The 25,682-nt window shown below is 38.9% G+C and overlaps 1 protein-coding gene across 1 annotated transcript in view; it reads right to left on the reverse strand.

Annotated features, from left to right (window-relative positions):
• LOC131046896 (uncharacterized) overlaps nucleotides 1-21,294 on the reverse strand; it is a 115,803-nt gene extending 94,509 nt beyond the window's left edge. Inside the window, exons 1-2 of the mRNA XM_057980728.2 lie at nucleotides 21,077-21,294; nucleotides 20,932-20,989 (exon numbers count right to left, since the gene is read on the reverse strand). Coding sequence (XP_057836711.2) covers nucleotides 20,932-20,989; nucleotides 21,077-21,192 — 174 coding nt within the window. The 5' untranslated portion in view covers nucleotides 21,193-21,294. The remainder of the gene's footprint in view (nucleotides 1-20,931; nucleotides 20,990-21,076) is intronic.
• Nucleotides 21,295-25,682: the final 4,388 nt, after the last annotated feature.

The raw sequence follows: 25,682 nt of genomic DNA on the forward strand, positions 1-25,682 counted from the left end.
TTTTGAGCTGAGGAAGAAAGTTGGAAAACTTTCCTTGCCTTATTATGATGCTTCAGGGAAGATGACTGCACGAGCTTGGGTGCAGAAGGTAGATACATACTTGCAGCTAAATCCTATGCCTGAGGATGAGGCTATCAAGTATGCGGCTATGCATTTGGACGGCGTTGCGCATGAATGGTGGCATCATGGCATGGTGACTCTGGGGCATAATCAGATTACATCCTATGAGGAATTCACAGAAAGATTGATTGAGAGATTTGACACTAGGGATCCCGAGTTACATTTCAAGGAGCTAGCATAGTTAAAACAGTCAGGGTTAGTGGATGCTTACATCGCCGAGTTTCAGCGTTTGTCTGTACTTGTTACTGATATCTCTCCTAGGAGATTGGTGGTGTTATTTTGTGATGGGCTTGCTGATCCATTACGTGGTTGGGTGAAGGGACATGATCCACTCATCTTAGCAGAAGCAACTAAAAAGGCACGAGATTTAGCCCCTTCGGTATACAAAGGAAAATACCATTCAACAGATTCTTCCTACCGCAAGGATAAAGACAAAAAACCATTTCAGAAAGAGTATAACAAACCCAAAGAAGGATCAAAAGGACTAGACAGTGAAACCTTGAATGAACTTCGAAAGAAGAAATTGTGCTTCCAGTGTAGAGAGCCTTGGGACTTATCTCATAAATGCCCTCTCAAGGCTAAGGCAAATCAAATGGAGTATTTTTCAGCAGAGGAGTCAGAGTCAGAGGGGGAGGATCAACACTCCGATTCAGATGAGGGTAACATGATAGAGGAGAGCAGCATTCCTAAGGATGATAGATCGTTGGCACGCTTGACAGGGGCCCAAAAGGCAATCACATTTAAGGTCAGGGGTACTATCCAGGGGCAGAAAGTGATATCTCTCATTGACACTGGGGCTACACATAACTTTATAGATACACAGTTGGTAGCCAGGAGAGGTTTACAGACAGAGGAGCATGATGGTTTTAGGGTCATGGTGGCTAATGGCCAAAAGCTATTATGTACTCAGAAGGTTTCAAATCTTCACATTAGATTTGGAGATGGCTATGAGTTGGAGGATGATTTCTACGTTGTGGACATGGGAGATTACGACGTCATCCTCAGTATGACATGGATGGCATCGCTGGTTGAGTTCACTTTCAACCTAGCGAAGTTGGAAATGAGGTTTCAGCATGAGGGTAGGACTGTTGTTCTCAGGGGACTTTCAGATGGGAGTTGCAGGGTAGTCTCTTTGAAGAGAATGGAGAGACTTTTTCGACATAATGACATAGAGTGGGCAACAGAGTGCTTAGTTATGCCAACTTCACCGGAGCCTCGGGTGAAGAGTCATCCATCAGATATACAGGAGATTCTTGACAGGCATGCCAAGGTATTCAGTGATATTCCTCACGGGGTTCCTCCTGACAGGGGTGCAGAGCATGTTATTGAGCTCGAGGAGGGAGCCAAACCAGTGATGATCACTCCCTATCGTCATCCTAAGAAACATAAAGATGAGATAGAGAAGGCAATTAAGGAGTTGTTGGAAATGGGGCACATCAGGCCTAGCAAAAGCCCCTTTGCTTCAGCTGTAGTTTTGGTAAAGAAGAAGGATGGGACAATGCGCATGTGCATCGATTACAGGGCACTGAATAAGAAAACAATTAAAAACAGGTATCCCATTCCTAGGATTGATGAGTTGATTGATGAGTTGCATGGGGCATGCTTCTTCACCAAAATTGATTTGCGATCCGGATACCATCAGATCAGGATGAGAGCAGAGGACATTGAGAAAATAGCCTTCCGATGTCACTATGGCCACTTTGAGTTTATGGTTATGCCATTTGGACTAACCAATGCACCCGCTACATTTCAGAGTTGTATGAACCAGGTATTCAGGGAGCAGTTGAGGAGATTTGTCTTGATCTTCTTTGATGACATCTTGGTCTTCAGTAAGACCTGGGAGGAACATTCACAGCATTTGGAGGAGGTATTATCTATCCTAGAGAGAGAGTCTTTATATGCCAAGGAGTCTAAGTGTGAGTTTGGTATGACAGAATTACTATACCTTGGGCATATTATTAGTGCAGATGGAGTTCGAGTAGACCCTGAAAAGATTAGAGCTATAGTAGATTGGCCTACTCCCACGAACCTCACACAACTTAAGGGGTTCTTTGGTTTATGCGGGTTTTACAGGAGGTTTGTTAAGGGGTTTTCACAGACTACAGCACCTTTGACAGACCTCACTAAAAAGGGAGCCTTCGTATGGACAGAAGCAGCGCAGCGATGTTTTGACCACTTCAAACAAGTGATGTCATCTTGTCCGGTTTTAGCTCTACCAGATTTCACGAAGCCATTTGAACTTCAGTGTGATGCTTCAGGTGATGGGATAGGGGCAGTATTGATGCAGGAGAAACATCCCATTGCATTCGAGAGTAGGAAGCTCCGAGGTGTTGAGAGGAGCTATTCTATCTATGACAGGGAGATGTTGGCCATAATGCATGCATTGGCCAAATTCCGATCATACTTAGTAGGCGGACGGTTTGTGATCAAAACTGATCACAATAGCATAAAATATTTCATGAGCCAGCGTGATCTTAATGACCGGCAACAGAAATGGGTTACTAAATTGCAGGCTTATGACTTTGACATAGAGTTTGTCAAAGGTAAGAAAAACGTGGTGGCTAATGCCTTATCTCGGAGACCTCACTTATGTGCTCTGGCAGAGATTTCAGGAGATTGGAGAGATCAGATTATAGCAGAGTATGTCGGAGATGCTTGGGCTTCTGGATTGATTTCAGGTACTATACAGGATGATCGCTATGAGGTGATAGATGGATTGATCAGAGTTCAGGACAGGGTTTATTTGATTCCGTCATCACATTTGAGAGAGGTGATACTAAAGGCATTTCATGATGCACCCACAGCTGGGCATCCGGGGATCTTCAAGACCTACAGGCAGATCCGAGAGCAGTTCTCATGGAGAGGGCTCAAGGATGATGTTCAAAGGTATGTCAGGGAGTGTGCGGTTTGTCAACAGAATAAGGGAGAGCACACATTTCCTGCAGGTTTATTACAGCCCTTGCCCATTCCTGATAGGAAATGGGAAAGTATTTCGATGGACTTCATCACTGGGTTACCACGAGTGCAGGGAAGGGATTGCATCTATGTGGTGGTGGACCGCTTGACGAAGTTCGCTCACTTCTTTGCTATTCCGTCCATTTACACAGCAGCACAGGTGGCAGATCTTTTCTTTAGAGAGATATTCAGGTTACATGGGTTGCCCAGATTCATTGTCAGTGATCGAGATAGTAAGTTTATGAGTGTTTTTTGGCAGGAGTTGTTTAGGTTGTGTGGTACAGATCTTACACCTAGCACTAGTTATCATCCGCAGACAGATGGGCAAACAGAGATTGTGAATAAATGGGCGGAGGGATATTTGAGGAACTATGTAACTGCACAACAAAAAGCTTGGGTCAGATGGTTGCATATGGGAGAGTATTGTTATAACACCACTTATCATATGTCCATCAGGATGACTCCTTTCATGGCACTCTATGGTTATGATGCACCTAGCTTCATGGATTTAGTTTTGGGGGACAGCAGAGTGCCCAAAGCCAAAAACTTATTGCAGGATAGTCAGGACATCCTGAAAGTGCTCAAGGAGAATATACAGCAGGCCCAGAATCAACAGAAATTGTACGCTGATCAGCACCGAATAGAGCGCAGTTTCGAGGTAGGGGATATGGTTTACTTGAGGCTACAACCATATAGACAGTCATCACTCAAGAAGAGCGGAGCTGAAAAGTTGAAGCCTAGATTTTATAGTCCCTACAGGGTGATTCGCAGAGTGGGCGAAGTCGCCTATGAGCTTGAGCTTCCAAAGGGCAGTCGGGTGCACAATGTATTTCATGTGTCTAGGCTTAAGAAAGCTATTGGTCAGAGTGTAGTACCTTCTGCAGATTTACCTCCTTTGGATGAGGAGGGGAAGCTCGTGTTAGTACCTGAGGCTATTCTGGACACCAGAGAGAGGAAACTCAAAAACAGGATAGTGAAGGAGTATTTGGTCAGATGGAGAGACCTGCCGGAGGAAGATGCTACATGGGAGAATGAGCAGGTGATACAGCAGGCTGGACTGAGATTGCTTGAGGACAAGCAATTTCAAGGGGGGCGGACTGTAATGTCCCCACTCTAGCAGATTGACCAAGTATATGTGCGTTAGCCTAGCTCTACATGGTCCCGAGGGCTAACAAAGGGTTTAAAGGGATCCTGGAGTGTTTTGGCCTAGTCATTTCCAGTTTGGGCCAAAACGAAGTTGATTTACTTAGTTTCAGGCATACTTACTATTTTTAGTAAGTCAGCAGGACACAACGGGCGCTAGTTTTGGTGATTGGATTTGATACTCCTTGGCGAGAGCTTTCCGACGAGCTATCACTCACGCTATTCGAAGTCCGATTGCTAATATATTTTAATGCCTGAAGTTTTATTAAAGTAACATTTAATTTAATTGTAAAATATTAAAGTGTTACTTTAATATTTATTTTATGGAGATATGTGTAAATCAAAGGGGCAACCAAGGGAGACATAAGTGAATATTTTAATATGTTTTATATTGAACATGTTTTATCCCACATTGCTTGAGTGAGTTGGGTCGACCCTTGGAGAAAGAATAAAAGGGAGCTTTTGTGGCTTCATTGGGCAGGTGGAATATGAGAAGAATTTGGTGTGTGAGTTGCAGATCCGTTCTTGGCATTAGAGGACGTCTATCCTCTCTTGTGACATTCTAGACGTCATTCCCTTGGGGTTTGGCCTTTGGAATCCTTTGCTATCAGCTTCATTTACAGGCAGATTGGGTGCTTTTCCAGCTACAAGCAGCAGCATTATTTGGTTGCATTTCCAGCTACAGGCCGCGACACTATTCACGCGGGTACTATTCACCTGGCACTATTCACGCGGCACTATTCATGCAGCACTATTCATGTTACTGTAGCAGCAGAATTAGAAACTTTGGTTGGAACATTATGTCAAAATGCTGGAGTATTTAGTGAGTTGAAAATAACCTGCTATGTATTTGATTTTTGTTAATTCTGGAAATAATATTATAACAGCAGTAGTTCAATTTCCAGCTTGCCTATTATTGTAAATTCTTTTTAGTTCATGTTATGTGGTTTCATACCTGTGCAAAGACTTAAAAACAAAAAAAACATTGAAACATTAAACGGAGGAATAAGGAGTTGGCTGCAAACTGTTTGACTAAATTCCTATCAGCAGTGGGGTTAGTTTTTGGGCATTCTAGGGTGTCCACTACATCTTGATAAGATTCTACCAATTTCAGTATCGCCAAAGGATTACAACTCCACTGGAATTGGTGCGATCTTCTAAGGGTATTCAACGATTTTCAAATCACCAAGGAGATAGATATTATCAGGGAGATACGTACCAATACTTCCAATGATAATTGAACTCTTAATCAATTTCAATGTTTCCAGTTGACCACACAAGGCGTTCTTACAATCAGTAAGAAGCTAGTGGTTTGGAATGTGAGTCTCATCAAAGATCAGGCACAACATTCGTCCTTCAAACTTAAAATCTAAATGATATTTCTACTAAGAGTGATATAAACAACCATGAAGATAAACAACCATGAAGATAACCACAAGGATTGCAACAAAACACCATAACTTCAATATTTCATTGATCTCATAGCCAAATAAACAACAATTGTTCAACTTTCTCTCTTCACTACTCAATTTTGCTACTAACAAAATTAAACTTATTTCTCTCCCACTTTCTAACTTTTCTAACTTCTCTCTCTCTAACTCTTAAAATGAAAATGAGTGAGGGCTTATATAGCATCCTCAAATACAATGAACGGCCCGGATCAAAAGAAGATCGATGGCTGAGATTTTGACACCTAAACCCTAATTAGGGTTTGTTACAAAAAGGTCCCCATTTAGATAAACATTATTAATCCATAGCCAATAAAAATTGGCACAAATAACGAGGAGACATAGACCAATAAGAATTAAGCTACCACATCATCTTATAACAACTTTTCATCTAGAACTTTGTTCCCTTTCCTATGCTCTTTTCTAGCATATTCAATGAATCTGGACACAATTCCCTCAATCTCAGCAATGGGAATCTCAGGAAGATTCTTCATTCGTTCTTCCAAGTGAAGGACTTGATCAAAAGCAGTGAGAAGAGTCGTTTCCCACCCAGGCTCAAGTTCTTTGGTCTTCTCAATCAGGAACATAGTAGCATACATTTGATCTCGTTGTCTTTCTGTGACGATGTTCTCTTCCTTACAAAAGATGACCTTGACTCTGTCCTCCAACTCCTGGATGTCCACATCTATCTCGATCTCAATCCACCTGTCAAGGATAGTACACAACACCTCAAACACCTTGTCTTGAACTGGATGGATGGTGCCTTCAACTCGGTTGCATCTAGTGTTGACGTCCTCAAAAAGAACGAACTTCATCTGGAGCAGAGCTAACCACTGCAGGAGGCTATGGGTTCCTCCATCCATTATATTTTCTTGTGCTAGAATCCGTCTTGGTGTTTCTCTTATCACTTGTAAGACTGGGATGATAACATCTCTAGTGTGAGTGAATGCAGCTACAGTTATCATTAGATTATGGATAATCTCAAGGACCTGGATAGCTCGATGAACTGTCTTCATCATTTTTGTTGCAAATTCAATGGCTACCTTGTAAGATTCATCAATCCAAGAACTCGTGAGTTGAACTAGGCTCTTCACCCTCTCTGCCTCACTTATTGAATCAAGAGGAAGTGCATGTAAAGGAGATATTGCTAGATCCTGTCATCTCAAAGGCTGGTTAAGATGGCTAAAATAATTCCTTCAAGCACTGAACTCCTTTTCAAGCTTCTTATTCTTTTCCACTTCCTCTTTGAGTTTGTCTTTGAGTGTTTTCAGTTAATCAGTTGCTTCTTCCATAGCCTGCTCGGTGGTAAGTGGACCAAGATCAAATGTTTCTAGATTATATTCTTCTGCTAGAATCTCATCCTCATATTTGTCTACCACTAGTGTAGCTATCTGCACTTTTCTGGATCCTGTCTCATCTCTAATTACCTTTGACATCTTTGTGGCCTTCTTCTTCTCTATTACTTCATGAGAATTTCCTATAAGGCTTTCCAAGTCAAATACATGTTCTTCCTCTTCAACCACAACTACCCTTGTCAGCCTCTCTTTCAGCCAATCCGGAATGGCAGATCTCGTTTCCCTCGCTTGTATTTCTTTAGGTAGAGGTCTATCTTCCCGGAAAGGAGATGTTGCTTCATCATCATTCTTTTCTTCTTGTTGCTCATTAGCACCAACTTGGGGAGATTGACTTGATGAATGCTGAGGTGTCTGTCCTTTTCCTTGTTTATCATTCTGTACCATGGATTCCATAGACTCATCAATTTCATACACTATCTGCCTCTGATCTTCTCCTTGACTTGCTTCCTTTTCATGCCTAGAAGATGTGCTTGGTGGGCGATCAGGATTCATTTTTTGCTTCTTCTTGAAAGGTTCTCTTTTCTCAAGTCCTTCCTTCCTCTTTGAACCTTTGGAATGAGAAGTATTCTCACTCACACTTGCCTCTCCTTCTTCTGGTCTTGTTTCCAAGGTGAATGTCATAGATACATTCTGCTCCTTCAACTTTTGATGTTGTACATCCACCCATCTGCGAGTGCAAGATAAAACGGGAGCCATCAAAGCTCTTAGGTCTAAAACCTCGGGCTCATTCGAATCTACCTTCACTTCTTTATCTTCCTTCTCATAGGATGATTGGAGGTATCTACCACTATCCTGGGCTTGATCGGCTACTCTATAAATTTTGCATTTCCTGATGAGATCCAAGGGTAACCTGGAATGCATCTTTCTTTTGACCTCTACATCATCTTGGACATTCATCCAAAAGTCCTCCACCTGAAACTCATGCTTGTACTTCTTCCCGACTGTTTCTTCTATATGACCATGAGGATCAAAATTCTCCCTTGAGGCAAAGGATGTGAATGAATATAGAGACAATTCTTTCTCCGCATCTTCTGCGGCCTAAGTATTAGGACACACTTCAACTAAGTTCCCTAGTATGATGGGTACGGGAATCCCATTTCCATGCTTGTGTCTTGATGCCTTTGCATAAGCTGCCAACTGTCTAGTCACCTCAAGTAGTACTATCCTATCTGTAGGATATCTTGGCAACATGTAGGGAGGCGAAGGACACCCATGAACTTTGATGTATGTGAATTTTGGAAACTGAATGAACCATGCACCATGCTCCTATGCATCCAGAGACAGTCGATTGTGAATCCCACCTGGTAATATTCATCGTGAAGGTGTCATTGACTAGCTTGTAGTCACTTCTTGGCAGATGATGTAGTTGAACATAAGAATCACAAACTCTCATTTATCCGAGTCCTCTTCCAACAACTCCTCTGTGAGGTAGTCCTGCATACTCAAAACCTCTGATCAAGGCATATATAACATATGAACTCATGTGAAATAACTTGGTAGGCCTTAGTCTTCTCAACTGCACGTGCAGGTTGTTGCTAATGATTCTAGCCCAATTGAGCATTCCCTTCCCTTGGACAATCAGTTGTATGAAGAAGAACATCCATTTGTTGAAGAAGAAAGCTTGAGAGGCACCCGTGACCCGATTGAGCAAGGTTATCAAATCCTTGAATTCTTCTTGGAAGTCGATTCTGTGCGGTGTATTGGGAATCTTGTTCAGGCAAGGTCTGCTCTTGAGTAGCCAATTCTTGTTAATGAAGTTCAAGCAAGAATCAGGATCATCCTCATAGATAGACCTAGCTCCTTCTAGACTTTTGTAGATCATGTCTCTATGTTCCGGGAGATGAAAAACTTCACTTATAGCTTCCTCCGAAAGATAGGCTAAGATAGTTCCATCCTCGATTACGATCGTCCTTGAGTGTGAATCATAGTGCTGGGCACACTCAATCATCAACTCATGACACTTGACTGCGGGAGGGAAATCTGCAGCCTTGATGATGCCACTCTCAATTATCTTCTTTGCAACAGGTGATGGCTTGCCGATGTAGGACGCTTCCCGAAACTTCTTCACATTGAAGTTTCCTAGGTTGGTGTCTCCGATATTGCTCCACTTGGACACGATCCTAGTCTCCAATTCGTCATTCCTTTGATCCTCCTTGATGAGAGCCTGTCGAGTAGTAGATCCTCCGGCTTTGGGGGTCGTCATTTGACACCTACACAAAAGCTTAAAGTTAGGGTTTGAGCATAATATCTTCATTATAGGAGATTTAAGTCTTTTCAAGGAATTAACTAAATATTAATTTGAGGATGATATGATAAATCCTAAAATTATGAATTTTCAAATTAATAGGAATTGAGAATAGAAATCAGATTGCACAAGACTTAGATTTTCAAAGGATTACTATGGAAAATCAAACTAAATCTTGAATAAAAATTTCAAAATTTCTGATTCTTCATACCTCTTCCTTGAATCTTAGCTATCAACCTTTAAAAAATGAATGAAGGGAAATGAGAATTTGCTGGACAAGGACGTTTGATCTGAATTTCAGGTCCTCCTTTGGATGAATTAAGCTTCAATCAGCCTTCAAGAAGAATTTCACCTTTCACTAGCCTTCAAATACCTTCCAAATTCTGGAAATTTGCCTTCAACTAGCTCAATTTCGCACCTCCAAATCTGCTCTTCAAGTTCACATGAGAGATAATGAATGAATGATTTGAATTTGTCAAAATACACCTCCCTTATATAGGGCGCTCACCTTGATTTCCCTCAAGGCCGACTTGGCAAATAGGGAATAAAATAAAATAAAACCCCTCTTGAAGGATGGCCTACTTGCTTGTAAAGGCAAAATAATTAACTATTGAGCGCTCAAGCATAATTTTATATTTTTTAAAATTAATTCCAAAGCTTAAAGGTGTATTTTTCATGTATTTCAAGGCTTAGAAATTAATTAATTAGATTATAAATGCCCTTAATTTATGTGAACTTGTTTTAGTCTTCCAAATGTCTTGTAATAGGCAATTTTAGTGAAAGGCTATAGGCTAGCTTAGGAAATGTTAAGGCTTGATTAAGACTTGATGAATTTTTTATTCTCCTTAGGCATTAAAAATGTTCAAAGTGATGGAGGCTTAAATTATTTCAAGGCTTAATTGAACCTCTCATCTAGGCTTAATTGAACCTCTCATCTAGTCTTATTTGCTTCATGAATCAAAATCTTCACAACCTAGGTTTGATTAAGACTTGATGAATTTTTTATTCTCCTTAGGCATTAAAAATGTTCAAAGTGATGGAGGCTTAAATTATTTCAAGGCTTAATTGAACCTCTCATCTAGGCTTATTTGCTTCATGAATCAAAATCTTCACAACCTAGGTTTGCCATCACAATTTTTACAATTTGCCTTCAACTTAGCCTAAACAAGGTGAATAATAGGTGTTCTCAAGAATTTCGCCCTGGACCCTTGGAAGGGTCAGGAGCAATTTCCCTAACTAGGCCATGAATACCATATTTTCTTCACTTCAAAATCCTCCGGAAGGCGAGCTTACACTTGTTTTGGCCTAACAAAGTCTTGGATTTCAATTTTTTAGCTCTTCACATGAGTAAATTGGGTGAAAATAGGCATTTCGCTCTGGACCCTTTGGAAGGGTCAGGAGCGATTTTCTCTTTTTAGGTCAAAATTCACCTTTGCTTGATCATTGACCTTTTCCAAGGCAATCTCCAGGGTCTATTCATCTCAACCACTGACTTGGCTCAACAATATTTGAAAGGAAACACTGCATTTTTGGGAATTTCGCTCTGGACCCTTTGGAAGGGTCAGGAGCGAAATTCACTCTTCAGGCCAATTTTCAAATCTCTTTCACTTCAATTCATCAAAATTCCTTCAGTTTGAATCCACTTCTCAACTTGCTAGCATTGGTTTGATCCTCACAAGGCGAAAAAGGTCAATTTTGCTCAACAACCTAGCCAGGGACAGGACCTATCCAGAATTTCGCTCTGGACCCTTTGGAAGGGTCAGGAGCGAAATTCTCACTTGAGCTCAAAATTCATATTTTTTGAAGGTCATAATTTCTTCAAGGCATTCTAAATAGTCTCTTTCACCTTTATTTAGGTCTGGTTTAACTCAAATCTTGAAGGAAAAGGTGACTTTAGGGTTTTTTGCTCTGGACCCTTTGGAAGGGTCAGGAGCGAATTTCTTTGTTTGTAGCTCATTTTTCATCATTCCAACTTCAATCCACCTCACAAGGCTAGGAAATAGTTCTCTTCTTTCACCCAATCCAAGTTTGATTTGATTTTGCAAGGCAAAATAGGAGTTTTTAGGATTTTCGCCCTGGACCCTTTGGAAGGGTCAGGAGCGATTTTCCTCCTCTGGCCTAGAATCATCACTTTTGGAGACAAACATCAACTCAAAGGCAATCTCAAGGGCATCTTTTACCTTGGTCTAGGCATAGCTTAGCATAAATTTGAAAGGAATAAGTAGATTTTAGGATTTTCGCTCTGGACCCTTTGGAAGGGTAAGGAGCGAAAATCCTGTTTTAGGGCTATTTTGCCATCCTTTCAATTTCAAATCTCCTCCAAGGCATAGAACATCTTGTCTCACTCCTCTCCAGGGTATAAAAACCAAAATCTTGTCTTGATTTGCAAGGAAAAAGGGGCATCTTAGAAATTTCGCTCTGGACCCTTTGGAAGGGTCAGGAGCGAAATTCTCACTAGGCTTCAAAATTTGCATTCTTGGAAACCAAAATCCACTCTAAGGCAATCCAAATGCCTTCTCACCCTCTTGTCCAAGCTTGGCTTTGCTCAAAATTTGGAAGAAAAGATGATTTTAAGGATTTTCGCTCTGGACCCTTTGGAAGGGTCAGGAGCAAAAATCACTTCTAGGCTCAATTCCTTCATCTCTCATGGTTTCTAGCAACTCAAAGTCACTCTTAGGGGCAACTTCCTCTTGATTTTTCCTTATCCCACACTTGACCTAGCAAAATTTGATAGCAAAAAGAGGTTTTGAGAAAATTCGCTCTGGACCCTTTGGAAGGGTCAGGAGCGATTTTTTCATTCTTGACCAAAAATCATCATTTTTTCAACTTGAAACTTCTTTGCAAGGTAGCATTTCATCCTTCATTGTCGTAGGAACAAGGTTTCATGTCCAAGAAAGGTCGAAAGGTAGGTTAATGAGGAATTTCGCTCTGGACCCTTTGGAAGGGTCAGGAGCGAAATTTCCTTTCCTGGCTAGAATCCTTCATTTTTACAACTTCCAAATACTCTCAAAGGCTAGATCATGTTCATTATTCATCTCATCATGCCTTGGACATCAAGTTTTGGCCAAATAAGGCAAGAAATGTCTCTTAGAGAGATTTTCGCTCTGGACCCTTTGGAAGGGTCAGGAGCGAAAATCTTTACTTGGGCTAGATTCTTCATTTCTCCCTTTCAAAACGACCTCAAGAGGCAAAGACAAGTTATTTCACTTCCATCCATGTCATAACAAATCAAAAACTTAACCTTCTTCATTGCAAAAATAAGAGCTTTTGGAATTTCGCTCTGGACCCTTTGGAAGGGTCAGGAGCGAAATTTCCCTTTTGGTCCAAAATCCTTCATTTTCATATGCTTTCAAACCTTCAAAGGCAACAAGGATGTCCCACCTTCCTTCCAAGATACCCTGCAAATCAAAATTTAGTCAAACAAGGAAAGAAAATGAGCTTCAAGAAGATTTTTGCTCTGGACCCTTTGGAAGGGTCAGGAGCGAAAATCTCATTCCAGGCTAGATTGCTCACTTTTCAAACTTCAAACCACTTCAAGAGGCAAGATTGAATCATTTTCCAACATTAGGAACAAGGCTTCTAACCCATTCAAGGCAACAAACAAGGTGTATGATGAATTTCGCTCTGGAACCTTTGGAAGGGTCAAGAGCGAAATTTTCCTTTAGGCCTAAAATCTTGTTCTTCAAAATCAATCAACTCCATCTCCAGGCAAAAACATATCAATTCATCCTCAAACATGCCTTAGAAAACAAAACTTAGCCAAAACTGAGAAGAAAATGAAAGCAACAAGGATTTTCGCTCTGGACCCTTTGGAAGGGTCAGGAGTGAAAATCATGTTTTGGGTTTGATCCTTGACCTTTTGAACTTCAATTCTCTTCAAGAGGCAAACATAGACCATTCTTCACGCATCCCCATCAAGATCCTGCCTTTAGCCAAGTAAAAATGAGAGCTTTCAAGAATTTCGCTCTGGACCCTTTGGAAGGGTCAGGAGCAAAAATCTCCTCCTAGACTGGCTTTCTTCATTTCAAAGCCTAAAAACTCTCCTTCAAGGCTAAAATGTATCAACTTTCTCAATTATGCCTCAAAAGTCAACAATCTTGGTCATATTCTTCCAAAACTCCTTCAATCATCATCAGGTGCCTTTGCTCATCAACTTCTGAAATCACCACTTCGATCTCCTTCTGATCACTGACTCTGCTCAATCAACTTAGACCTGGAAGCAAACAGGACTCTAACAAGAAAACCATCAAACTAGACCTACCCTGACCTTAGACCTATTCACCCTCTTCTTCAATCTCACCATCCTGATTCTCCTGAAAGGAAATACTTCATTTAGGCAAACTTAAGGTTCCAGGCAGACAACTAATGACCTCTCAAAACTAGGCTAGACTCAGCTAGAAGGAAACCCTAAAACGAGCCTTCAGAGAGTAGCCCTAATTTAGCCAACCCAGGCAACCACTCACTCACTCAAACCCAAGCAAGCAGAGAGAAAAACTAACTAAGGGAAAGCAAAACCCTAAGAAAAAGAGGGGGTCCCCATTCTAATGGGGCGATGTGTGAAATGGTCACAACACAAACTTATTCTTCTATTTATCCCAAGACAACGAGAATATTATTATGCAAAGATTACAGATTTATTGTGTACATCTTGTTCAAAGATTGGTTGGAAATTGGAACAAATCTTAAGCCTTGGGATGGTTATGAGTTCACTGAGTGCTTCATTGAAAAGTGCGCTGGGGAACAGGCCTACCAGTTTCGTGAGATATTAAGGCATCCCACCTTTACTTGAAAGTTCATTTAGCTGACATGTAAGATTGGATTATTTCCAAGACAGAAGCTAAACCCAATAACTGGAACAGTTTAATTTTATCTGTTTTCCCAAAGCTCGTCTGGATAACCTGCATAGAAATTTGGATTAAACTTCTATGCAAGTTATCCAGAAGAGTTCTGCCAAATGTTTTCCTTCAAATTGTTTCTTCTAAAATTGTATATCTTCCAAGAGGATTCCAAGTCTATCAAAAAACAAGTTTCAATTTTTTCATATGGTTTAGTCATCTTATTGCCTATTTAATCTTCAGAGTTTGAAGCTCCAACATGTTAAAAACATATTCTAAGCTTGAAATTGAATAAAGTGAGTTGATAAGAAAGTTAAGTCAACAAGAATGGAAAGATGATAGTGAACAAGGATGCTGATTTTCAATTTCAAATTCTTAAAGATGCTCTAGAGGAGATTGGGCCACAAAATGTGATACGAGTAAGAACAGATGCAGTTCATGTGTGCAAAGCTACAAGGAAAGCCAATTAAGGCAGCCTATAGACATATTTGGTAGACCCCTAGTGTGTGTGCCATGAATAATGCAATCAAGGACATGGAAAAATTTGGTTGGATCAAAACAATTATCAGTGATGTTAGAGATGTGCAAATGTTTATCTACAACCACCACACTTTACATGCACTCTTCAAGACCTCCAAGAAGAAATGCTGGAAACCTATAGAGACTACATCTGCATCATATTTCATTCTCGAGTCGAGGATTCTTGAGTTGCAAGAGGCCTTGCAACTAAAGGTTGTCACAGTGAAATGGAATTCATGACCTAAATCCAAGATAAAGCAAGGGAAGAGGGTAAAGGCTGTGATGAACAGTGGTTTTTTTTAGGGTAATGCAGAATATATTTTCTCCATCTTTACTCGAATCTTCAGAGTGATAAATATGGGGATGCCAATGCACCTAGCTTTCAAGAGGTGTACGAGTGCATTGATACTATGCTTGACCAAGTGAAGGCTATTATGCGACAAAAAGACTCTACATTGTAATTTTATAACAAACATATTCAACCCATCATTCATCACAAATAGGAGAAGCTCAGCAATCCCTTGCACATGGCGGCCTATGCATTGAACCCAAAGGGGTATGTGCAAAGGCTTGGCAAAATTACACATATATAGGATGCTAAGGTGAAGGTTGTGTTTATGAAGGCCATTCAAAAGATGTATGATTCTATAGAAGCCAACATCATTCATATCAAGTAGACAAAAAATTTCGCTCTTTGGGGAATATTTAAGGAGGCCAAGATAGATAGGGAAACTATGGCACAAGAGGACCCAATTTTGTGATGGACTATGCATTGGCATTACTTCTTTGACTACCTCTCTAGCCATTTATTTGTTGTCACAAGTTTCTAGTTCTTTTGCTACTAAGAGGAACTAGTCTACTTATAGCTTCATCCACTCCATTAAGAGGAATAGGCTTAACACTAGCAGGGTAGAGAAACTTGCGATTGAACATATTATCTTGCATCTCATTGACTACAACACACTTACATACAAGAATAGTCTAGCATCTCGATGTGATGTCATGCTAGAGGAGCAAACATAGGTTGATGATAATGCTTCATAGATAGGTTTGGTTGGTATTTATTTGGAGGAGCTTGAACATGTGGAATCCAACAACTCTGGTGATGAAGAGTTTGGGGATGATTAGAGGCATCACTTTAGGCCATTTTGTTTACATTGTAATCATTATTATGAAATTTTGAATATAATAAAAATTCTATATTTGACATTTTCATTGTCATTGTTCACTTGAAAAGTTCAAATGTTCAATAGAATATTTGCAATGTGTTTAACTTTACCATTTAGTAGTTTACTTACTATGCCAAAGTTTCATTTCTTGTACATCTTTTTATAACTAATTTTTCAAGTACACTACATATATATTTGTTATTAATCTATTTCCTTTACATTATATATATATAGTCCTTGTACAACTATTGTTCTCGCCTTTTTTGGGGGTTGTTTTGGACACTTTGGCAAAAAGCATGCTAATGTGGCATCATATTTGATGATGTGGCCCTGAAACCTTAGTTAGAAGCAAGGGACTTGCCAAGTAAGCTGTTGTAAAACATTGGGAGTGATTTGAAATTTCCATGTAGGATTTTGAGAAGCGTGAAGTTAGGTTGCTCAACTAATGGGTCCTCTCCCCTACAATATATTTGGTGTGGCTCTAAAAGTACCCTCTCTAAGTACAAGTGGGCTTGGATTCCAAGTTATATTTGTGTTGTATCATACCCATATTTGTGTCGAATAGGTCAATACACGTACCAAGGGAGGAGGATCATCTATCTTGCAACCTTGTTGAGTGCACTATCACATGGAATGAAATTGTTGACTAGGATGAACTTCAATTATAAAATCATTGGGTTTTTCACAATGGAGCCCTATGTTCAAGTACTAAAACACATCATAAAGTGTTGAAATATAGTAATATACCATATCTAATCTGTTGAGTAAAATGTGCAAGTCTTTTGTGAATTTGACTGAAGAAAGAAAGATTCTTTTTAAAAACTCATGGACATGCCACGAACTCGCGAGTCCAGTGGCGCAATGAGTCGACTCGCCGCGAGTCCATGGCGAGTCTTTTTGAAAGACTCGCGAGTCTTTCTAATTGAGTTACGCGAGTCTTTTGCTTGAACTCGCGAGTCTTTTGACTAGACTCGTGCAACCCAAGAAACACATCAAAAAATTATCTAAATTTTATTTTTTCAAGTCAGCCTCATTCTCTTCATCAAAATATATACATGAAATATAACATTTAAGTATAAGTGGCATATTGGCAGGATGTTTGAGAGTGGTTTCAAATCTCTAGGAATTATAATGCAAATTCTAGGTTTTAGAAGATCTTTTAAATTTTCAGACAGTCAAATTTTAGTAATCAATAGGCTCCTATTAGCATTCTCTTGCCCTCTCTATCTCACTCAGTTTATCTGCCCCGAATTTTTGACCTATCTATCTCCCTATCACTCTACCTCTATCCCCTCTCTCTACCACTCTATCTGTAGGTCCCGGAGACAACTGAGAGGGGGGGGTGAATCAGTTGTCTAATAAATTCAAACCAAAATCTTATTAACCAACTTAATGCTTAATACCGATAAGACAGTTAAGTATGCCGGTAAACAGTGTTAACTGAAAATTGTTGTACCGGTAAGAATTAATGCATGAAACATAAGCACAAAGTCATCCACAACACATGACACCAATATTTGTACGTGGAAACCCTGTAAGGGGAAAAACCACGGTGGGAAACCTTACCCACAATCAGATGATACTACTGCAGATAGTAAGTGTACAAGAGGGGCCTACACATGCAGAAAAGCCAACAGCCTAGAGCTCACTGCTCAATCACAAATGGGAGTCACATTGACTACAGTTGGATGGTTAAATCCAATGAGAATGTACTGGACAAAATAGCATCTTCATATGCTGGATTCAGTACCGGTGTAATGCTGATATGCTTCTACAAAAACCTAACTTCACCTTCAAATGATGTCTTCGTGTATATCCCTGCTTGATCTCGCATATACCCTTCATTAAATCTTTTTCGCATTCCACACTTGATCTTACAAATAAGATCTTACATTTATACCATACCCTAAGACCAATTTTAGTAGGTCGGCTCTACAAGATATTACAATAAAAACATTTTACAAATAATACAATATCCGATGCAATAACTGATTGAACATGTCGGCTTGATGGATTTACAACAATAATAAATCATCTCCATAGTGTGCCATGCTGATCTAGAAAAGATAAGCCTGCCGGTGAAACCCTAGATAACCTGGACCTATTTGCCGGTAAAAGCAAATATGCAAATAAGAGTATACCAATGATTATTACTTCAAAGTAAAGTGTCCACATGATGTCTTCGACATTACCAAGTGTCTTCCATGTCAATGCAGGTACCGGTGAACATTATATCCTGTCGGTTAACCATATACTGGTAACTGTTGCACAGTTTACTGTTTGTCGGTGAATGTTGCTAGATCTCCAAAGTAGGTGTATTTAGCAGGTGTTGACATCAATGACAAAACCATACCAAAATACCAACACTATCCCAGTCTCTCCTCTCTCCCCCAAGACCTAGACCTATCATTATATGTAATTTTGTAAACATTTATAAACTTATGCTGCTATTATGCATTTTAAAGTTTGAAACTATGAGTATGAATGATGAAATTTCATATATTGAGTATTTGGAGATCATATGACATGTGTAATGTTTCAATTATGGCTCTTATGTTCTCTAAATACACTAATTTCTTTATGTTTTTTTGTAAAACTGCGGGTTTTTTTTTTGCCAAGTCCTTGCCGAGACTTCCACGAGTCTAAGTCCGAGTCCAATTTTTTGGTTTGCCAAGTCCGTGGCGAGTCCAGTTTTAAAACTTTGGTTCACGATATCGGTCGGTTTGCATATGGGTTTATAGATGGCTTATAGTTGAAGAGCACACAGTTATACTGAGAGGGGGGGTGAATCAGTATAATGAAACTTTTCAATTCAATATTTTATATGATAGAATCAATCACTAAAAATAATTTTGCATATGAACACAATAACACAAAGATTTAAGTGGAAACCCAATGCGGGAGAAAACCACTGAAAATGAATGCTATATATTTATGTTCTTTTACAATTTTGTGAGCACCAACCCACTGGAAGCACCAACTCCCTAACTCTATTTTGTGAGCACCAACCCACTGGAAGCACCAACCCCCGAACTCTGTTTTGTGAGCACCAACCCACTGGAAGCACCAACCCCCGAACTCTGTTTTGTGAGCACCAACCCACTGGAAGCACCAACTCTCTCTGCTGAAATTGTGAGCACCAACTCACTCTTCACCAATCTAATTTTCCATCTTGAACATGTTGCTGTAACAATGGATGATGGACAATGGTAACACTCTTTAAATCTGCATACACATCTTCATACAAATATGTCACAATTTCTTTCTTAAATCTGCTGTAAGCTAATCATAAATCTGCCTTACTCTTCATTTCAAATCTGCATGTGCTAAGTTTATATATCTGCTATTATATTCTAAACTTATGCTCTTTTAGGACTGATTGTTCATGTTTCTCTTTGCACACCTCTTACTTCACCTACGTGAGGTATACTTTCAAAAATCCACAGTTTTATACAAAGTATATATATCCAGCATATCAACATCCTTCTCAAAGTATTTTTAAAAATTCATATATATATATATATATATATATATATATATATATATATATATATATATATATATATATATATATATATATATATGTGCTAGTTCCACCGGTTGCGAACCAACATGACTTTTAGTTTGAAAAGTCATATCCTTCAATATTTCAATAACTTCTTTTTGTTAAATTCTATTAATAAACTTTTTACGGGAGTATTTGTTTGCCAAACACTTTTGTTTATATTAATAAACTCTTATGCCACTATACCTTAGACAATACTTTTCATAATAAACAAACCACCGAACTTAATGAAGCCTGATAATGTGTATTGTAAAAATAAGGTATGTAATTTATTTACGATATTATTTTCTCCCAGCTGGTATTAAGTAAGTTCCGCAAAACACAAAGTTTAATAATTTTTGCTGTCGAGATTTATTTTTCACTTTTAATTTTGCCGCTCCATATCTATCTCCGCTTTAATTAATTTAAAGTGTGCCGCCGATAATATTGTTCAATATATTAAAGCTCATGAGGTGCCGTAAAAAAATACTTGGTTAATACATCCGCCATCAAAACATTTTTTCGCTTTAATAAACTTGCCGCTATATTAATATATTTGCCGATAATTATAAAGTCTTTCCATATTATATATTGGGTAATAAATATATTGGATTATTTATAAAGTTTTTCCATTAATAGTTTTCATTTGATTTCTATTTTTGCCTTCAGATAATGATATAGATACAAACCATGCTCACTCTAATCTTCTGCTTCATCGTGCTAGGATATATTTTAGATACTTTCATTCTTTCTGTAATGTTATTTTAGATGCTTCCTGCTTTCAATTAATTTGACATCAATGACAATACTTGCATCAATAGTAAGATGGGATTACCCCATGTTCCTTGTAATGACACCTAACCGTGTTACAAACAAACCATAGATACCTTACCCCCTTTGTGGGATTTGAGCTTATGACCTCTCTTTCAACAACACAAGTTTTCCACCAATAGGCCAGCTCATGCTATAGCTTGTGACCTTTAGTTGTGACATCTTAACCTATCAAATTTGATAAAAAAGGAGACCCATAGCTCTAATCTTAACTAGAGGGATTGTCTCTAGCCAAAAAAAAAAATATAGTTATGCAAACAAAAGAGTTGTCTTTACACCAGGCTCATAGATAGCTATGATTGAACTTCGAACTTTCAGTTAATTGCTCAAAGACCCTGTGCTTGAATAGGATGAACTAAAGAGGTAATGGCATTTGGATTTTCACAACAGAACCACAGGTTTAGTTCCAACCAGCAATTATATGAAGTATTCAAATTGGACAAAATACTGCATTACATTGGCTGGATACAGTATACCTCAACAGAATTACCAGGAATTGTAGTCCAACAGAATTAGATCTGCCGAATAGGGAGAGCTCTAGTGACAAAAACATTGGTGTTTTCGTAAGGGAGCCCTAAAAATACCCGTGTTGTGGCATTTAGGACTGAAGACATCCTACAAGAGGTATGGAACAATGTCATAGCTCATTAGGAGGAGGTCCTTGGTTTCTCAGCTAGTTGATAGAAATAACAAATTTATCAAATAAAAAACATAATGTAAAAGATAAAGGGAATTTGTTTCAAAAAATATGAGTAAGAAAGTATAACCTGTAATAGATGCCAGGCTACCGAAATGCCAGCAAATCCAGCGCCCAGTACAGCATATCTACCCACAGATAGAAAAACTCCACATTAAATCAAACACGGGGGTTGATGAGATATTTTGAAGATGTAAAAAGTGATTTTTTTAAACCTGCGAGGCTTGCAAGGTAATGAAGAGGCCGATACAGTGGTGCATTTGGAGACCATATTAGGAATTTTGGGTGTCTTCCACCTTAGCCCATCTAAGCTGTTTTGCAGAATGGACATGATTACAATTGCTCTGGTACTAACGGATGAGATGCGCGATTCTTCATTCCAGAGATACTTTTGAGAGGCTTTTGTAAATGTGGAAGAGGAGAATGGAAAGTTTAAAATGATCTCCCGTATTTTAAATAATAAATAACAAATATTTAGAAGAGTTATTTTTGGATGGTCTTGCCTTCAACTATTGTTAAAAAAAAAGTTGTACAAAATATTTGAATTAGAATGTAAGTTTAATTACTTATAGCTATATTTATTTGGATTATTTTTTTTGTTATTTTTGTATGGGATTTAACTGTTTATAGCTATTCTTCTGGTTTCTAGGTAGCGATAGCACACGGTGTGAGATTTGTTATGCATGTGAGGGTCAAAAAGTGGTCAATCAAAGAGTTGTTGATACCTACTTAAGATGCCCCAATAACCGTGCACTTAAATTTGTCAATCCTTATGTACAAATGTCCGAGTAGTCATGCGCTATGGGTAAAGGTGTACAAATTGACCAATTAAATTTATTAATGGGCTTTTAGTTATCATTTTTTTGGTTTCTTTAAAGTTGGTAATTGAGGGGTTGGGTGAGCAAGGAGTGAATGGTAGTTGGAACATGGATGGTAACTGGTGCTCTTCACCTAATCTATATTGACATAGTGTGATGGACATGATTACAATTGCTATGACACTCGTTGAAGAGATGTAGTATTGTTCATTTCAATGATATTTTTGAGAGGATTTTGTAAATGTAGAAGAGGGGGATGGAAATTTTTAAATGGTCTCTACTTACCCCCTTATTTTCAATTTATTTTCACTAACAAAAATTTAGAAGTGTTTATTTGGATCGGCTTATCTTTAATTATTGTTAAATAAATAAATAAGAAGAGCATTAGAATTGAAATGTTTAAGTTTAATTATTATAATTAGTTCATATTGGCATACTATGATGGTTTAAATGGGGTTATTATTGCCATCAAAACCCAAATTCTGTTAGGGTGTTATTATTGAGTGTTTATGTTTTTTGGATAAAAAAATGTTTACTCTTGATTAAAAAAATTAATTATCATTATAGCATTATTTTATTTTATTATTTGGTTTATATTTTTTAATAATAAGTTTTTTAATTTTACTAAATAAAATATGACTTATTAATACTATATTTTGACGAGTCATATATTTGTTTTGTGTTTGTGTTTCATTATAATTTAAGATTAAAGTTTGTTTTTTGTTCTGATTAATTAGAAAAACAGGTTTTCAGGACCCGAAACCTTTAACAAAGGAGATTAAAATAAGACACCAAAAAGTCCAGTGCTTAAGAACCGCATACAAAATGACTGGCAAAAAAGCTAGCAAACCAAAAAGACAGCAAAAAAAAACAACAGCAAAGAAACAAGGAAGGCGCTACACAGCTATAGTCTTCAACAGGTCCTCCGCCTTTTTCACCAATTGGTCATAGGTGGCCCCGACAGCTTTGAGATCTTCCAAGTCCTTATTAAGTTTCTTTTCTTTCTTTTTGCCTCTGGTACGGGTTTTGGGACCTTGAGCTTCCCCTGTTCCTTCAGTGTCCGGGTCAATATCCAGGATTTCCTTTTCTTCATCCGGTTTGCTAATGAGAGTGTTAGTGTTGCTAGCAGAAATCTTCAAGATGCTTAAATTCTGTTCAACAATGCTCTTCAAACACTCCTCAATTTGGTCGACTTTACTTACAGTATCTGAGATAGTTTGGTCATTAGCGTCAGCAAGATTTTTCCTTTCCAGCAAATCTTTCTCTATTTTCTCAAACCTGGGGTTGAAGGCATCTCTTATATTTTCGACTTTAGCAATGGTATTTTTCAGGTCCTCTATGTAATTAGCCATGGTCTTCCCTTCCCCAATGTTGATGGTGTCCAAAATCAGAATTTTGTTGCAGAGTTTTTTGTTGTCGTCCACAGCTTTCTTATAACCAGTTATAAGACACTCCATAGTATCCATGAAACCTTGCGTACCCTTGGGAGGAGGGTTAGGGGGGATCAGCCTTATTAGGGATATCCTGTTCCTTTTTTGGGGTGTCCCAAAAAGTAGTTGCAACCCTAAGAGCCTTGTCAATGGTCACCTTCTTCGGATTCTATTCGACTTCAAAGGTCCTTTCTTGCTTATAGACCTCCAGCTCTTTAACATTCTCCTCCTTCCATTTGTGCTTATTTCTGGTCTGGGTGTGGACTTTTGTCTTCTTTTTCAACAACCCTTGAGGGTTCTCCTCCTCTGAGTCTTCTGAGACCTCCTCCTCTAAGGAAAGGCTAATCTGGGGGATTCTGCCTTTAGGCTTTTTACCCTTAGAGGAAGAAGGTCTTGTTTTGATATGTTTCCTCTTCTTTCCAGTTTCATAATCTGAAACATCCATGCTCTCCTCAGAATCACTCGAGGGGTCACTGTCAGACTCCTCCTCCAGTGAGAAGGTAGAGTCAGACCCCTCCTCCTCAGACTCTACAGAGGGCTGCATACGGGCTATTTGATTAGCCTTAAGATGGTCATAAATAAGGACCATTAGGCCTTGATGCATGGCAGTATCCCCCATTGGGTTATCTTTGTAGGCCTTAATAGTGGCATTCATCGAGCAGAGCAGAAAATAAAGAAAATTAACCTTTTCATCGTACCTAAAATGATTCAGCAAGATGAAACGGTAACCATAAACTTTTGTAAACATACCATCTAATGTAATGTAGCACATTAAAACAAAGAGGACCTCCCTCCAGGGTTTGACAAAATCCCTAGGAGGGTAGTAGGTTTTGCTCAGCTTTACCAGTCATTTTTTCTCCTTCTTGGTTTCCGGATATCTCTCAATAGCCTCCTTGTTGACTTTCCTATCTCTGTAGAAGTTGCAACCTTCTCTTTTGAGGCTTGTGGCTTGGGCAATAAGATCTTCATCAATTTCAACAGTCTGATCTCCCATTTTCAGCATACCCTTTCTCCATTTTTTGCAAAAAAAAACTGGTGATCGTGCCATCCCATCCGTGGAGTCTCTCCATGAATTTTGAAAAACCACCCTTCTGCAAGATGCTCCAGACCTCCTCCTTCTATTTCCATTCTTTGCAACTGTTTGGTTCGTATCGCTGCCTGTAACCACCCATGTTCTCGTTGTTCAGAGCCAAATTTTGAAATTTGCAAAGCAAATTAACCAAAAAGCTTGTCGGAGCTATCAAAGTTACCCAGAAAGCGTGGGAACCAATGAAATAGGTATTATAATAAATGAGGCTCTCATTATTATAATAACTTGAAGTACTCCAATCAGTCCTTTTCATTATTATCCTATCCATCAAAAATCTTTGAAGTGCTTCTATATCGATCATTAAAAATGATTTGCCTGACATTTTTGGGGAGTCCTTGTTCTCTCATCCACGTAAACATTTTCTCTTTGTTAATTGTCGCATTGGCAGCCCAGTTAGCAGAGCCATTGGCCTCCCAGTAAATGTGGGATATGTAACTTTTTTTAAAAGTGCTAATAAGGTCTATCGTAGTATTGATGATGTTGTTGATCGACCATGAGGGCTTTGAGATCCCCTTAAGACATTTTATAATATTGTTTGAGTCCCCTTCAATCCATAAGTAGGGGCAATTCCATTTTTTAGCAAGAAGAATACCTTGGAGAGTTGTCATTGCTTCAGCTTTATGATTTGTTTGGGTTCCAATAGGGACAACAACCATTTCCTTGCAAATTTCTTTGTCATCTCTAAGAATAGCTCCACAACCTGAAGGACTCGGGTTACCTTTTGCAGCACCGTCAAAATTAACTTTGAACCAACCATTAGGGGGGGGGTTGCCATCTATCTTCAAGTCTTTTATTGTGATTGGGGTCAGAATTGTTGGCAATCTTCAAATTCCATGCACTTAAGATATTTGAATCTAGAGGGTTGTTCGAGAAACAAGGACCCTCAGTGATCCCAATATTTTCCACAATCGCCCTGTGAATTTTCTAGAACACGATATCCCGATTGAGGGAGACATCCCTGAAGATACGATTATTTCTTTCTTTCCATAATCCCCATAGGATGTGAGGAAGAGACAGCTGCCACAGAGATCTCAAAAAAGAGTTACTCCAATATAAATTCCAAGAAGAAAACAGATCAATGATAGTGTTAGGAAACACCCAATCAATACAAAAACATTTAAGAAATCTTTCCCAGACTGAGGCTAAGTAGGAACAGTGGATGGCAAGGTGGTCCACAAACTCTTCCTCCTGAAGGCACAGAGCGCATCTATTAGGAAAGGCAAAGCTTCTGCCCTTTAGGTTGTCTAGGGTCAGGATCTTATTTTGGAGGATGGTCCAAAAGAAAAAAATAATATTGGGGGTAAGACCCTTAATCCAGGCTTTAGACTAGTAAGGATTACCAGAAGAGGTGGGGGAAAGGATACAATACATAGAGGAAACAATTAAAGTACCTTTAGGTTCATGTTTCCAAATCAGGGAGTGTTCCTCTTTATTCAACCAGATCGAAGACAGATGGATCTTGAGCTTAGAAAGGCTAGGGTGA

This window comes from Cryptomeria japonica, chromosome 9 (genome assembly GCF_030272615.1).
Source record: "Cryptomeria japonica chromosome 9, Sugi_1.0, whole genome shotgun sequence".
NCBI lineage: Eukaryota > Viridiplantae > Streptophyta > Pinopsida > Cupressales > Cupressaceae > Cryptomeria > Cryptomeria japonica.